At 44.2% G+C, this 16293-nt stretch overlaps 1 protein-coding gene across 2 annotated transcripts in view; it reads left to right on the top strand.

The window, feature by feature from the left end:
• Positions 1-15964, top strand: part of LOC117359870 (zinc finger matrin-type protein 4-like) — a 112736-nt gene extending 96772 nt beyond the window's left edge. Inside the window, exons 4-5 of one of the 2 annotated variants that reach the window (XM_033943268.1) lie at positions 148-307; positions 15413-15964. In XM_033943268.1, the coding sequence (XP_033799159.1) occupies positions 148-307; positions 15413-15654 (402 nt within the window). In that variant the 3' untranslated portion in view covers positions 15655-15964. Of the gene's footprint in view, positions 1-147; positions 308-11052; positions 11185-15412 lie in introns of those variants that run through there. The other variant, XM_033943269.1, reaches the window with a different exon arrangement.
• The last annotated feature ends 329 nt before the right edge of the window (positions 15965-16293 follow it).

Genomic DNA, 16293 nt, shown 5'->3' with positions numbered 1-16293 from the left:
GCCTCTTTATTGTGGCATGCATACAGCTGGCTCGGTAAGACCCCCCATCTCACGCAGTTATGGAACTAGCGAAACGGCTTGTGAAGCCATTAGCTCTCATATGTCAGGAAAGGTTTCACATCTTTCAATTTTCTTTTTCTTTTTCAGGAAAGTGATGAGACTGAAGTGGATAAGAACAAATGCTGCACCCTTTGCAACATGTTCTTCACCTCGGCCATCGTCGCAGAGTCTCACTACCAGGGCAAGACGCACGCCAAGCGGGTGAAGCTGGTGCTGGGGGAGTCACCCAGCACATGCGCATGCACAGGTGAGTTTTAACTCCCAGCATGGAAAATCCAGCAGGAAAGTTGGTGGCTGGCACAGACAGACTGAAATGCTACACTGCTCCCTGGCACTGGGGGTTTCCAAGACCTCTTATAGTTTGGTGCGGCAGCTGGGCTGTCTTGGATGGTTGGACAGCAGTTTAAAAGCCTTCCGTTAGTTTAATTCATAATGGTTTGCAGCATTATTGCACTTCTGCTTATAAAGGGAGGAACTGTGCCTCTATCAGAGATGCATATGAAATGTGGATCTTCATTATGAGACTTTTTAAAAATGGGAAGATTCTTCCTTCATTTTTAAATTTCTGATCTTGGTCTCACTGTATTGGTTTGATATTAAGTGCTTATAGAAAGTTTAAAAATCATACCGGGTCAATATTCAGTAGCAGCGGTGAGCATTCTTTTTTGAATGCTGGCCATGGCGTTAAAAAAATATGTATTTCAGTCGCAGTAAATGGATAGGTAGTTGCTTTCTGCCGGGAGCTATGGTCCTCATTTTGCAAGCCCTATTGGCTTTTGATGGCCTGGCTGCCCTAGATATAGGCTTGTTCTTACTATTGGAAGCTAAGCAGGGTCAGGCCTGGTTGGTGCGTGGATAGGAGACTACCTGGGAATACCAGCCAATGTAGGCCTTGTGTTGGGCAGCAGGAGCAACATGGTGAGCCACACACTGCACACGAGAAGGCAATGGCAAACCACTCCTGTACTCGGGCCTTGAAACATCACAGGGTAGATTCCTCACTGTGTGTTGCCAGGGGTCAGTAGCCAACTCGGTGGCATAATCCATCCATTTGCATTTGATGCCTTGTATAAATGTCTAAGTCCCCATTTAAAAAAAAACTGAGATATACAGGTTGTTTTCTTAAAAATTATTATTTATATACCGCCTATCAAAGTTATCTAAGCGGTTTACAATCAGGTACTCAGTCATTTGTTCCTATCTGTCCCAGAGGGCTCACAATCTATCTAACTTACCTAGGGCAATGGAAGATTGAGTGACTTGCCCAGGGTCACAAGGAGCAGCATGGGATTTGAACCCGAAACCTCAGGGTGCTGAGGCTGTTGCTCTAAACACTACGCCACTCCTACCTGAGGACCACCTGAACCAGATTTGATTCCCACTACAGCTCCTTGTGACTTTGGTCAAGTCACTTAATCTGTGTTTAGGCAGAAAACCGCCTGCCTCAGGAGTCAAAAAACAATCCTCGTAGTCTGAATTTGTCCCAATGAAAAGCATACGGAATGAATCCTCAAAAAGAGACCAGTGAATTGCTGGTCTAGAACAACATAAAAACTGGTGATAGACGTTTGTGCATGCCGTTCTAGAACAACAATTCACTGGTCCCTTTATGAGGATTCATTCCGTATACTTTTCATTGGGACGAGTTCAAAACCACGAGGATTGGTTTTTATTCCCTGAGGCAGGCAGTTTTCTACCGGAACACAGGTGTGTTGTATCTATTGGCATATGATAGGGTTACCATGTGGCTCCAGAAAAAGGAGGACTGATTGAGACATCCGGGTTTTACTTCTACTCAAAGCAATGGAAGTAAAGAGGACGGATTGAGACATCTGGGCTTTACTTCTATTGAAACCAATGGAAGTAAAACCCAGATGTCTCAATCTGTCCTCCTTTTTCTGGAGTGATATGGTAACCCTAGGATATGGAATAAAAGTGGGATCATACTATCATGTTGATTCTGTGTGGAAGTCAATCTTCCTTCCCTACTCCACCATCTACTGTTGCTTTCTTTTACGAGGGGATTGGTTTTCCACTCTGTAACTCATTCAAGTCATTTAATCCTTAACCCTCCATTGCGAGGTCAGTGTCGCCATTTTAGAACTCTGAGCCAGACAGGTTGGGAGCAGAGGGAGATCACTCTCACTCCTAAACACCAGGGATCACCTCCATGCAAGTTCCGGGGGTGTCTGATGGTCTGAGGAGTATGGGATGAGATGGAGAGGGTGGTGGATTCCTGGAATGCGCTCCCAAGAGAGGTGGTGGAGAGGAAAATGGTGACAGAGTTCAAAAATGTGTGGGATGAACACAGAGGATCTAGAATCCAAAAATAATAGTAAATAGTAAAGAACTAAAGCCAGTACTGGGCAGACTTGCACGGTCTGTGTCTGTATATAGCCATTTGGTTGAGGATGGGCTGGGGAGGGCCTCAATGGCTAGGATGGTGTAGATGGGCTGGAGTGAGTTCTGACGGAGACTTCAGTAGTTGGAACCTAAGCACGATACCGGGCAGAACTTTGGATTCTTGCCCAGAAATAGCTAAGAAGAAAAAATATATATATATTTTTTGATTGAATCAGGTTAGCAGATTGGATGGACCATTCAGGTCTTTATCTGCCGCCATCTACTATGTTAGTATGTTACTACATATTGCCCCAGGTACAAAAATAAGTACCTGTATAAAATATGTAAACAGCTTTGAATCAGTGGCATAGGATGTGGTCCGCCCTGGGCGCCGTCTTGGTGGGGGTGCCAACACCCAACCTCTTCTTCACCCCTGCTCTTTCCCCCCCTCCGACCACACGCACGTGCCCCTTCCCTTCCCCTGGACCTCTTTAATGTTCACGGCATAAGCAGCAACCCCAACCTGCTGCTCGCGCCAGCATCGGCTCTCCCTCTGACGTCACTTCCTGCCGTGGCTCTGCAAAAGATGTGCAACAACGGCAACAATGTGGGTAGGTCAGGTGCATTCCCTTAAGATGTGCTCAGTGTTATAGAAGAGTGTGGATCAATGCCTGACCTGTACACTGGGACTGACACCTGGTTTCACTTGATGTAACTCCTTGTGCCCAGTGGTATAGTAAGGGGTGAGCGCTGCCCTTTCCCCTGTACCTTTTTAACTTCTCCAGTGTGAGCAGCATGCCCGCATCGGTGTTGGCTCGCCCTTTGACGGTTGCTTCCTAGGCGTGGGTCCCAGAAGTGATGTCAGAGAGAGTGCAAACTTCTCTTAATCAAATGGCACCTAAATATTTATGTGACTGCTTAGCACTTTATATTCCTGCGAGACAATTGAGATCTTCTACACACGCACATTTGATGGCTCCAGCATTGACAAGTTTGCATTATGAGAGTACAAGGGAAAGTACCGTATTTTTTGCTCCATAAGACACACTTTTTCCACCCCCAAAAAGGGGGTGGAAAAGTGGATGTGTCTTATGGAGCGAATACACCTCCACCCCCCAGCATTCTGCTGCTGCTCGTTGCCTCCCCCCCCTGCGTACTGCTGCTGCATGTCGCCCCCCGCTGCTGGTGCTGCTCGTTGCCCTCTTGCCTGCTCGCTGCCGCAGGAAAGGAAGGGAAGGGCCAGCGATGTGCAATTGGGCCAACAAGTCTTTCCCCGACGTCAATTCTGACATCGGAGAGTCTTTTTCTTCTATCCTTTTATAGGAATTTTTTTTTTTACTGTTTTGTTTTTCACGACTGTTAAGAGCAAGCTAGTGATATGAGCTGTGCTTCTGATCCCAATAGTGGTCTATTTTGAAGCCAGTTTCCTGGTTTTGAGGCTTGCCATTTGATAATAATTACTTTCCTGGTTTATCCCTTAATTATGACACCATTTTAGACTACTTGGAAAACCTTGAAATTTATTAATAAATTAACAGATATTGCAATAGAGAAATCTACTTATCAATCCTTGTGGCTAAACTCCAAGATTCAAATAGGCGAGCCTGAGATTTTCTGGAAGCATTGGATGCAGGCAGGCATTCGTACATTAAATGATGTTATATCTACTGGGAAACTGCTTGATTTTTCACGACTACAACAATCATTTGGTATTTTCAAAGTCTCAAAATTATAGGTGTCAAACTCCATCACATAAGGGGCCGAAATCTAAAACACAAGCTAAGTCGCGGACCAAATTTTTAATTAAGATACTTAGTCTTAGTAGAAGTATAGATCCTTCCTCACCCTCAGACACCTGTGGCGTGGTCAGGCACTTGTGTGGAGCGCCCTGCTCCAACCTAGCTTTTACAGTGGGACTGGGTCCTTCTGCCTGCAAATGGATACTGAGGCAGCATGGTGAGGAGCTTGGGAGCACCGCTGGGAGTGGGGGAGTGCCACTGGGACTGGGTCAGTCACTTAGAGGTGTGGGCCACATAAAATGGCCAGGCGGGCCAGATTCACCCTCTGGGCCTTGTGTTTGACATGTGTGCCTTAATGCAACTCATCATTAGCAAACTTATTATCTAATGCAACATTGTTGGAAACATTAAGTTTGCTTTCTTATATATTATTATGTTAGCTAAGTTTTGAACACCATTTATTGAACCAGCCCTTAGGGGTTAATTCTATATAATGCGCCAAAAGTTAGGTATGAATTAAGCACTCGGGGCCAGATTCTATAAATACCCAAATTATTTCAATTAGCATGATAATTGACCGTCAAAACCAGAAGACAACAAATCCTCCGCAGAACAACAAGCAATGCTACAGCAACGGAGACGAAAACCAATGGACTGTTGTAACTGAATCAATTTATTAGGTGATACAAAATGACTTAACACAGTTTGTGTTTCGGCTGAAGGCCTGCATCAGGAGTCAGCAGCATGGAATTATTCAATGATGCAAGTTGATTTGATCACAACTGATATGATCACAGATGTCAAATCACAGAGGTTGCACAGGCCCAGATGTTGAATAAAATATTATGCTAAAAATGGTTGCCTTGCCATTGAAGTTAATTGATAAGTTTAAATAACCAATTATGTCTTCTCTGCGGAACTGAGAGCGCCTAACGACGCCTAAGTCGAGGCGCCATCCGACGGCTAATGAAGTCTACTTGAAAAGTAGGCGTAGATAGGGGGTGGAGATTAGGCATGGCTGACTTAGGCATCACCAGGTGTCTGAGTTAGGCGCTGGTAAACCCTAAACCTAGTCTAATGTACCAACACCTACCTCTACCGTGCCTAGCGACGCCTAAGGTGTGATTCTTTATTTTTTTTTTTTTTCAAATAATTTTTATTAACAGATGCAACACAGAAGATACAGAAATCCAACGGTACAAGGACACAAGGTCCAAAAAAGAGGGAATATAAATCGAACTGTAAACGAGCAGACAATCACAGAAAAGAAAATTAGAGGTTGATTGACAACCATGCTGAGCGTTGCGGTGCCATTTATAGAACCTGGCCCTCGATGTTTGGTGCAGCAGTGGGAATTAATGGATGTTAGATGTCAAAATGAAGCTGAAAGAGCAGTTAGCTGTCACCATGCACTTAGATGCTAATCTATGACTTGGTGCCTAAGGGTTAAAACGCATAACTGCAGAGAGGCATTTTTAGCTGAAAAAACTGGAACTGCGCTTTTTAATTTTTTAAAATTTTTTAATATATAAGTTTAATATAATTTACAAGCATTATACTTGATACAGTAACACGGTAAGAAGATTCTAACAGGAAACACATTTAAATACTTTCCTTACCAATAGAAGAAAGAAAATAGAAAATTATAAGCCTCCTTAGACCTCTATAAACAGAAGGAGGTCATTAAATACAAGGAAGATATTAAAGAAAAATAATTTAAAGAAAATGCTATTAACTGAATTCAATTTCTTAATTCTCTCCTTAGTTGACTCTGTTCCTCTTAAGATCTTCATATTTAGGAAGGCTCTCGGATGTTGTGGTTCAAAAAATACATACTTCAAACCCAAATATTTTACCACACATTTACAAGAGTAAGCTAGCAAGTACATCGCTCCCAAAGACCTAGGGCTCCTTTTACTAAGGTGCGCTAGCGGTTTTAGCACGCGTTATAATACCGCACGCGCTAAACACTAATGCCTCCATAAAGCTTGCGCTAGTATTTTTCATTTAGCGCCACACTCTCTATGGCAGGGCTGCCCAAGTCCGGTCCTCGAGATCTACTGGCAGGCCAGGTTTTCAGGCTATCCACAATGAACATACATGAGAGAGGTTTACATGCCAAGAAGGCAGTGCAGGCAAATCTTTTTCATGCATATTCATTGTAGATATTCTGAAAACCTGGCCTGCCAGTAGATCTCGAGGACCGGACTTGGGCAGCCCTGCTCTATGTCATCTTCAGCATTCATTATATAAAATAGTCTAACCTACTATAACTGCAAGGTTGCAAAAGCCAGAATATGTTTCTGAAAGAACACTGGAAAACAGTTATGCTGATTTGTTTAGTTAAATTTGTGTAAATTTATTTAATTTTGTGTGGAGTATTGTTTAATTATTATTTTTTAAAATTTATGGTTTCTTATGATATTATGAAGCTGTGTTTAGTTTATGTTCTTTTGTAAACCGCTTAGTTTTAGGCGAATTATAAGTTTAAAAAAAAAATAGTACTACTGCTATCCATTCAGTCGTGTCCGACCCTTGGACCCCAGTCCTCGCCAGGCTTCCCTGTTTTCCACAGCTTCTTTCAATTGCTTGATGTTCATTCCCGTGTCATTCTGACAGTATCCAGCCAACAGGCCTTTGGTTTCCCCTGCTTCCTTTTACCACTGATCATTCTGAGTAGCACCTCCTTTTCTAGTGAATTCACCCTCATCACATGTCCAAAACCAGGTCAGTTTCTGTCTGGTAATCTTGCATACCAGGGACAACTTGGTTTTAAAAATGAAATAAATTAGCAACTCTTCTCACCTTTGCCTTGGATGCAGTAGATTGCATTAGGTCATCTTTTATCTATTAATGTATAGTGCTCTTCAATTATGAAATGAAACAAATAAATTAACTTCAAAGGAACATAAGAATTGCCGTTGCTGGGTCAGACCAGTGGTCCATCGTGCCCAGAAGTCCACTCACGCGGCAGCCCCCAGGTCAAAGACCAGTGCTCTATATGAGTCCAGACTCACCTGCGTACGTTCCAGTTTCATATTCTCTTTCTAATACTGTACTTTTAAACCTGTGATTTTCTAGAAAGACAGATCATTTAGTCATAAAAGTGAATTGTTCCAAGTTACCACGGACTAATTTGGCTACAGGATGATGCCATTGAAAACTTTCAGTTCAAATAATAATAAGGTGAAGTGAGCTGGAAGATTGCTCCATTGGAAGGAGAAGAGAAATACTGCATGGGAAGTGAGAATAAGGGCGAAGAGTGCGAGGACATGATGTGAGAAGGTGTGAGTGGGTGAGGAATTGCAGGCTGCCAAAATGCACCTTCATATGCAGTTGTAGGAAGAACATTCTGGACTTTTTCTCAAAGGAAGGTGTTGATCAAATCTGAACAGGGAATGGTCTGTTCTGAGAAACTGGCCCAATAGAATTGAAGCTTTAACTTTTGGAGGGAAATACAAAACTCAGAGTTCAGGGAGGAGCATAAGCTAAACCGCCTGTGACCTTCCCCTGTTTCCCTCCCTCCCTTTACCACCAATATAGGGTCCAGTTCTATGGCTTGTATAAGCAGGGCCGACTCAAGGGACTGTGGCACCCTAAGCCAACTTTTGCATCGGTGCTCCACCCCATGATCCAGTAGCTCTCCCTCTATCTCAAGTCTCCTTCCCCCCACAATACTGGTGATACAGGTTGCCAAAATCCCAATCCAGCAATTTTTCCTTTCCCATCCGTAGAGGGGAGGGAAGAGAGAGGGAGAGATACCGGACTGGGATTTTGGTGCCCTTTTATCATCGGCATCCTGAGCCAAGACCTCACCTGGTCCATAGGTTGAGCCGGCCCTGGATATAAGTGCTCATGCCTAAGGGGCAATTTTATATAGTAGTGCCTAGAGGTAGTACATCAAAGATGCTATTAATTGGCAGGCGCCTATGTGCATTAGGTAATGTTGAGTAAGATAACGCCTAAATGCCATAGTGCCTAACTGCAAAAAGTTAATTGATATGGGTGGAGCATGGGTAGGCCACAGGCATGTCTGCCAGTCACTTATGTAGCTTATAGAATACTATAAAACTATGCCTGTCATTTGGTGCACCTTGGCATGTCAACGTTTGCCTGCCATTGACCTGGCGTAAAAGGTCCCCCTATACAGGAGTACGCCAGTGCCAACCTTGCATTAGTATTGTATAATGGAATCTTGGCACCAAGATGTCCATAATAGAATTGGCGCTAAGTGCAAGTTGGGGGACCTATAGCCTTGGAGCACCTACATTAAAGTGCTAATTGATAGAATTGCCTTTTAAGTGCATACAAAGTAATGTAGATACCTACTGTCCTTTATAGAATAGTTCCCTAACACTATGGGGCATTTTTAGCCGAAGAAAAATCCCACTCTTTATTAATAATAATAATAATAATAATAACTTTATTTTTATATACAGTATCACCATACCACAAACAGTTCAAAGCGGTTTACAGGAGAAGAGACATAAGAACATAAGCAGTGTCTCTGCTGGGTCAGACCAGAAGTCCATCATGCCCAGCAGTCTGCTCACACGGCGACCCATCAGGTCCAGGACCTGTATAGTAATCCTCTATCTATACCCTTCTTTCCCCTTTTCCTTCAGGAAATTGTCTAATCCCTTCTTGAACCCCAATACCGTACTCTGTCCTATCACACCCTCTGGAAGCACATTCCAGGTGTCCACCACCCTCTGGGTAAAGAAGAACTTCCTAGCATTGGTTCTGAATCTGTCCCCTCTTAACTTTTCCGAATGCCGTCTCGTTCTTGTAGTTTTCGAAAGTTTGAAGAATCTGTCCCTCTCCACTCCACTCATAGAAAATAAAATTTTTCATAGCAGCACCATATCCACTCAACACTAAAGCACCAATGTGCATCAACAACCTTAGTTATCCAATTCAACCCACTATGAAGATATTGGGTGTAACACTGGACCAAAACCTGACCATGAAAAACCAGGTAGACTCCTTGATCAGAAAAATCTTTTACACCCTCTGGAAACTTCTGTCCATCAGAGCTTACTTCGACGCCTCATCATTTTGAATTCTAGTACTATTGTAATATCGCCTACTTGGCACTCCCCCAGAAGTACATGCGGCGATTGCAACTAGTTCAAAATACAGCGGTTAGACTACTTTGTGGACTGAAGAAGTTTGATCATGTGACACCTTCCTATCGACTTTTACACTGGCTACCGATGGAGGCACGTGTGAAATTCAAGTTTGGTTGTTTTTGCTTCAAGGTACTCTATGGCTTAGCCCCTAAATACATAACAGACCTTTTCTCTTTCTCAACCAACAGACACAAGCGAAGTTCACACCTGAACTTCGTTTCTCCACCGGTTAGAGGTTGTAAATTTAAAAGTCATCATCAACATCTTCTAGCACATCAAGCAGCATTATGGGGTAAAGACCTTGAACAATTGCTTGTGCTTACTACCTATGGAGAATTCAGGAAACGCCTGAAAACACATCTATTCCTGAAATACTTAGGAAACCAACCTATTCAATCTTAGTCCTTAACAACCGAGCGCAAGAATCACCTGTCGCTAAATCTGTACTTTGTTTATTCATTCAATCTGTAACATTTCTAATCGTTGTAAACCGCTGGGCATGAACTTCACGGTCCTGCGGTATATAAACTGTTATTATTATTATTATTATATGCCCTTCATGATCTTGTAGGTCTCTATCATGTCCCCAAGTCTCCGCTTCTCTAAGGAAAAGAGCCCCAGTTTCTCTAATCTTTCAGCATATGAGAGGTTTTCCATACCTTTTATCAATCGTGTCGCTCTTTCCTGAACCCTCTCGAATATCGCCATATCCTTCTTAAGGTACGGCGACCAATATTGGATGCAGTACTCCAGATGCGGGCGCACCATCACCCGATACAACGGCAGGATAACTTCTTTTGTTCTGGTTGTAATACCTCTTTTGATAGTACCTAGCATTCTATTCGCCTTCTTAGAGGTCGCTGTGCACTGTGCCGATGACTTCATTATCTTGTCCACTATTACCCCCAAGTCCTTTTCTTGGATACTTTCACCCATTACCAGCCCTCCCATCGTATAGCTATACCTCGGGTTTCTGTTTCCTACATGCAAGACTTTAAATTTTTCTACATTAAACTTCATCTGCCATCTCGTCGCCCACTCTCCTAGTTTGTTCAGGTCCCTTTGTAAATCTTTGCAGTCCTCTTTAGTCCTAACTGCACTAAATAGTTTGGTGACTATATACAGACAGCGATATTACAGAGAACTTTCAAAATTACATTGGCATGTTAAGTTTAGTCAAGTTTATCTGGAAGTGTTTTGGAAGTACATCAAGGTTGAAGTGGGGTCAGAGAAATTTGTCAAAGAGATAGTTTTGATTGACTTCCTCTAAACGTATGGTATGAAAATGCATTTGAGATGAAGTTGGTTAAACATTTGTTCCATTTGCCTGCTTGAAATGATAATGTTCTGTCAAGGTATTTCTTGTAGATACCGAGAAGCTGTTTTAGTTGGCTCTCTAGATTCACTGTTATAGAGCAGGGGTCTCAAAGTCCCTCCTTGAGGGCCGCAATCCAGTCGGGTTTTCAGGATTTCCCCAATGAATATGCATGAGATCTATGTGCATGCACTGCTTTCAATGCATATTCATTGGGGAAATCCTGAAAACCCGACTGGATTGCGGCCCTCAAGGAGGGACTTTGAGACCCCTGGTTATAGAACTAGCCCCTTGTGTGGTTGTTGCGTAATGGCAATACCCCCCCCCCCCCCCAAACTCCCATCTGTGAATGCTGCCTTTGTGGAATCCCCAGCGTTGAAGCACAGCACCTGGGCCAGAAATCAAATCAGATTTGTTCTGTCACTGAGTCATCGGACTGATCACAGTGGTACCTTTCTTTTAGATTCTTTACTGAGGCCACATTACACTGGCATCGGAGCATAGCCAAGAAGTCAGATTATACTAGGCGGGGTCACGTGGAAGGAGGCGGTACTCCTGCAACCTGCTAGCGATAAGCAAAGTCTGTGAAAAGGCAAGGTAAAGTGATGAATTATCGGCACGGTCCTAGGAGAGCCTTAATGTACAGCTGACTTACTTTAATGATAATCCTAGCACTAAAGCCGATGGGAGAAACGCAGAGATTTGAAACCCCCAAGGCTATTAGCATTTGCCATTTAAGAAAGCAGATTACAGTTTCTTTAAAAGATAATAAATGACGGTGTCATTAGATTGTTTTCTAACTCCTCCACCTAGCTGTGATGAGCCGTGAAATGTTTCAAAATGGTAGCGCACACAATTGTCTAAACTCATTTCCTTAACTGACATCGTCTAGGCTTTCAACCCAGCAGTCGGAATACCAAAATGTTCCATATTATGTACTAAATAACTGAGGGCATCCTTGGATTATTTCCTTCTGGTGGGAGAAGATCAGAATTCAATTGTTAGATTATAACATTTATTTAGTAGATAACATCACCCCCCCCCCCCTTTAAAACTTGGTAAAATGTACAGTGCATTTTATATGAATCTTTGGAAAATCTTTTATCTGAACACTGTTCCCTCTAAGCCAGTGTATCGCAAACCTTGTGCCGCAGCACGCTAGTGCGTCCCCGAGATGCCGGTGAGGAGGAGAGCGCCGGCTGACTGCTTACGGGATGTGCCTCTCACCGCCAGAGGGAACGTCCTGTAAGCAGTCAGCCTGCACGGGCGTCTCTCCTCCTCTCTGGCGCCTCCGCTTCTTCTCCTCACCTCTCCTTCTGGCTCAGGACCGCGGCGGGTGGACGTCGGCGCAAGCATGGATGCCGACGTCCTAACATCATGCATGTGCGTCGATGTCCACGCTTTTCCGGGTGCCCTCCAGCCGCAGCCCCGAGATTAGCAGCTTAAACATTTTGCGGCACACTGCTCTAAGCTGAGTGAGAGTGAGAGCCCTCCACCTACACGTTGTGAGTGGGGGTTGCTGTTTCACTCTCATATTTTCAGCGGTGAGGGACATCAAGACTCTGCAGAATTGCCTGTGCCTAGCAATTGACCACGCAATATTGCAGCGTCGCCCCTCATACTGGCAGCAATGAAGTTGGGAGGGCTCCTGCTCAGTTTAGAGCAGCGTGTCGCAAAATGTTTAAGCTGCTGGCATGCTAATCTCGGGGCTGCAGCTGGAGGGCTCCCGGAAATGTGTGGACGTCCTCCAGCGGCGGCCCTGAGCCTCCTATTACCACCGGTGGGGGGGGGGGGGAGGGGGTGCTGCAGAAGACGAGGTGAGGAGAAGGAGCAGAGGTGCCGGCTGACTGATTACAGGACGGGCCTCTCACCGCTAGTCAGCCAACGAGTAAGAAGTAAGCTGATGCCGGGGCCTCTCCTCCTCGGGGCACACCTGGAATCCTCCGCGGCACATCGTTTGTGATATACTAGCTTAGAGGGAAACGTGAATTAGATTGTCCAGTAAGAAATAAAGAATAAAACTAGTAATAAAGCTAAAATACAATTGCACTGGAGAGTTAAACTACAGACACTGTCTGTAAAAGTCTTTGGGCTCCTTTTACAAAGCTGCGGTAGAGGTTTCTACCATGGGCCGGTGAGGTAAATCCTCCGATGCTTATTGGAATTCTGTGAGCATTTGTCTTGCTGGCCCGTGACAGAAACTAGAGAATGACACGGTGACAAAATTCATCACCGTTTGCGTCCCCGCGGATAACCGCGGGATATAAACCCATGTCATTTTCTAGTGTCTATTCCAACCTCAGTCCTTGTACCCCAGCATTCTTCAATGCAAAGCTTGCGGGTCAGTGGTTGTGGCCATTCGTACTCTGATTCTTATGTGAGCCAAGGATAATGAAGCCATTGTGACATCACTGATGTGATTGGCTCTTAGGCACTGGTGGAATGAGGCATTATGACATCACAATATCTGCTCTGGATACCAGAGACTGTCATTCTCTAGTGTCTGTTTCAACCTCGGTCCTTCTACACCAGCATTCTTCAAAGCAAAGCTTGAGGGTCAGTGGTTGTGGCCATTCATACCCTGATTCATCCCTCTCTTCTTAAAGAATGACATGAAGATGGTTTCCCGCGGTTATCCGCGGGGACGGGAACGGTGATGAATTTTGTCACCGTGTCAATCTCTAATAGAAACCTCTAGGAAGTACAGCACAACTGTGGAAAATGGTTTCATTTCTTCTTGGTAGAGACTGAATTGAAGTAGTCAAAGACCCAGAAATAATATTTTAAAAATGACATACACCCTCTTTATAACACACCTAAAATTAAAAAAAACAAACAAACAAACATTTACATAGCAATATGAAGGATGCTGAAAAGTTCTCAGCCTAACCAACCAAGTTCCTAAATTCTGAGCATTTGAAAACCTACACCTGTACAGCGTTGTCTTATTTCATTAAGTGCCAATTTGCAGAAACATAGGCCTCCTTTTACGAAACTGCGATAGCAGTCTCTAGCGCAGGGAGCCGCGCTGAATAGCCTGTGTTGCTCCTGACGCTCATTGAGTTCCTATGAGCGTCGGGAGCAGCGCAGGCCATTCAGCGCGGCTCCCCCTGCTAGAAACTGCTATCGCAGTTTCGTAAAAGAGGGGGGTTAATTCTGTGTTTTGACATTGTTTCAGAGCATTGATTGAACCATATCCACGTCATTCTCGTCTTGGTTGGACTGAGAACTTTTCAGCACCCCCTTGTACACTTTATGATGCGATCCCTATACTGAATCAGTTGTAGATTTGGTTCTTCCCAGTTACAGTCTTGTGAAAGGGTACAGTGTGCCCCCCCCCCCCCGTGAATTCACGGTTCGCAAATCGCAGACTCACTAATTTGCGGTATGCTCCGACCGCCTCTTCCTGTACTAAAGTCAGGGCTACACCAATCAGGATCTGCATGTCAAAGCAGCTCCTGATTGGTGTAGCCTGACTTTAGTAACAGGAAGAGGCGGTCGGAGCATACCGCGAATGATTTTCTGCACTTGCCAGCACCCCAGCTGCCATCTCCTGCCTCTTGACAGGCGCAAAACCACATTTGCGATGTTTAAAAATTCATGGGTGTTCTTGGAACAGAGTCCCTGTGAATTTCGGGGGAGTACTGTATATAGAAGAGATGTCCAACCCACCTTAAGAGACATAAGAATCCCAACCAGAATTTAGCAAAGCAATTCAAGGCAGAGGGCTGTTGATTTATGCCAGTTCCCTTATAATTTATGCCAATTCCTTATGTATTGTTCAGACTACTCAAATAGTTTGAGCCAAGGTCCAGAAACCTCAGTTATCTGAAACCTGGGGTCTGCAAAGTACCATGTGCACAACTATTATAGAGCACTATTGTTCCAAAGGTAGTGTGGACTGGGAGGGGAGGTAAAGGAAGAATAGGATACAATGCACATTTCTCAAAGCTGATAATTAGTAAATAATAAATTAGTTAATTCCACCATCTGTACCTCTTGCTGGGCCTGGTCCTGTCTCTCTCTTTGCTACTGTTTGGGTTTTTGCCAGGTACTTGTGACCTGTATTGTCCTCCGTGAAGACGGGATATTTGGCTAGATGGAACATTGGTATGATCCAGTAACGCTATTCTTATGTTCTTATTACCCCCCCTCCCATGTCCTGCATCTGACTCCTCTCTCCCCTCTGCCCCTGGTCAGTTTAGTATTCTTTATCCCCCCCTCTAGCTCTCTCTTCCTATCCCCCCTCCCCATTGCAGACAATTTTTAGGGCCCCCTGAATTTCTAACTAGCTGGGATGTAGCACTCCAGCTGCTTCTCCTTGTGCCTGGGTCAACGTCACTGCAGCCCTCCTCCCTCCGAGGATCCTCCATATTCTGCAGTGGATCGTAGTAGAGGGAGTGCTAGAAGCTGCCTCTCTGGCTGGTGGAACCTTTTCTCTGTTGCATCCACTCACAGGAAGTTGCATTAGAGAGAAAAGGTTCCTCTGGCCAGAGAGAGTTAGCTTTCAGCACTCTCTCTGCCATGACATGCTGGTCTACAGAAGACAGTGGTTCCCATATCTGTTCCGGGGGCTCCTCATCCAGGCAGGTTTTCAGTCTATCCACAATAAATATGCATGAGAGAGATTTGCATGCATTACCTCCATTGTATACAAATCAATTTCATGAATATTCAGTGTGGATTTCCTAAATCTTAACTGGTCTAGAACATTTTATCTCAGGACCATGGCTTGCTGAAATGTACATAAACTGTTTTGTATATCCAATACAGGTGCTCCCTTTACATCTTACTTTTTGTCCATCTTTCTCTCAACATGGTAGAGACGGCGCAGGAGCTTCCTGAAGAGCCACAGATGAGCCCAACAGACTGTGATCTTCCCTGGGCTTATATAAATGGCAGTGATTCTGGGAAATTCTGCAACCTTTGCAGTGCCTGGTTCAACAATCCCTCCATGGCCCAGCAACACTACGAAGGGAAGAAGCACAAAAAGAATGCCGCGCGTGCCAAGCTACTACAGAGACTTGGTGAGACGCTTGACTCCGAAGCTCTGGAAGGTTGGTGAACTCCACTTTGGAGACTCTCTTTTCTGGCTAAGAAGAGTTAAATTTGAAAGACTCTCTACAGCCTTTTATTGTTTTCTTGGACTTCAAGGGCCGGATTCTAGTAATGGTGCTTACATCGGCGGGTGCCTCTAAAAACGGCACCGGCCATGTGTCAATCACGCATAGGTGCCGTTAAGAGAATTGTGGCTTACATCTAACATAGGTGCTGGTAATATAAGCTAGGATATTGCAGGCCTACATTACTAGCACCTAAGTTTGATAAGAATTGCATATACAGAGGTGCCTAGTGGCGCCTAAGGTAATTTCCAGTGTAAACCACACCTACTTTGAACTTAGGCCCCATTAGGTACCTCTGTAGACATGATTACAAGATGCCTAGTGGAGCCTAAGGTCATTTCCAGTGTAAACCACACCTACTTTGACCTTAGGCACATTAGGTACCTCTGTAGACATGATTACGAGATGCCTAGTGGAGCCTAAGGTCATTTCCAGTGTAAACCACGCCTACTTTGACCTCAAGTACATATTTGGAGGATTCACTAATAATAACAATATTTTATATTCACCCTAAGAGATGGATTAACGCTAAAGAAGATTTCTATGAATTTCTTGCAACAAATACATTGATAGGATCATAT

This window comes from Geotrypetes seraphini, chromosome 4 (genome assembly GCF_902459505.1).
Source record: "Geotrypetes seraphini chromosome 4, aGeoSer1.1, whole genome shotgun sequence".
Taxonomy (NCBI): domain Eukaryota; kingdom Metazoa; phylum Chordata; class Amphibia; order Gymnophiona; family Dermophiidae; genus Geotrypetes; species Geotrypetes seraphini.
The sequence above is the reverse complement of the archived record's forward strand: the minus strand, read 5'-3'. Positions and strand labels throughout refer to the sequence as shown.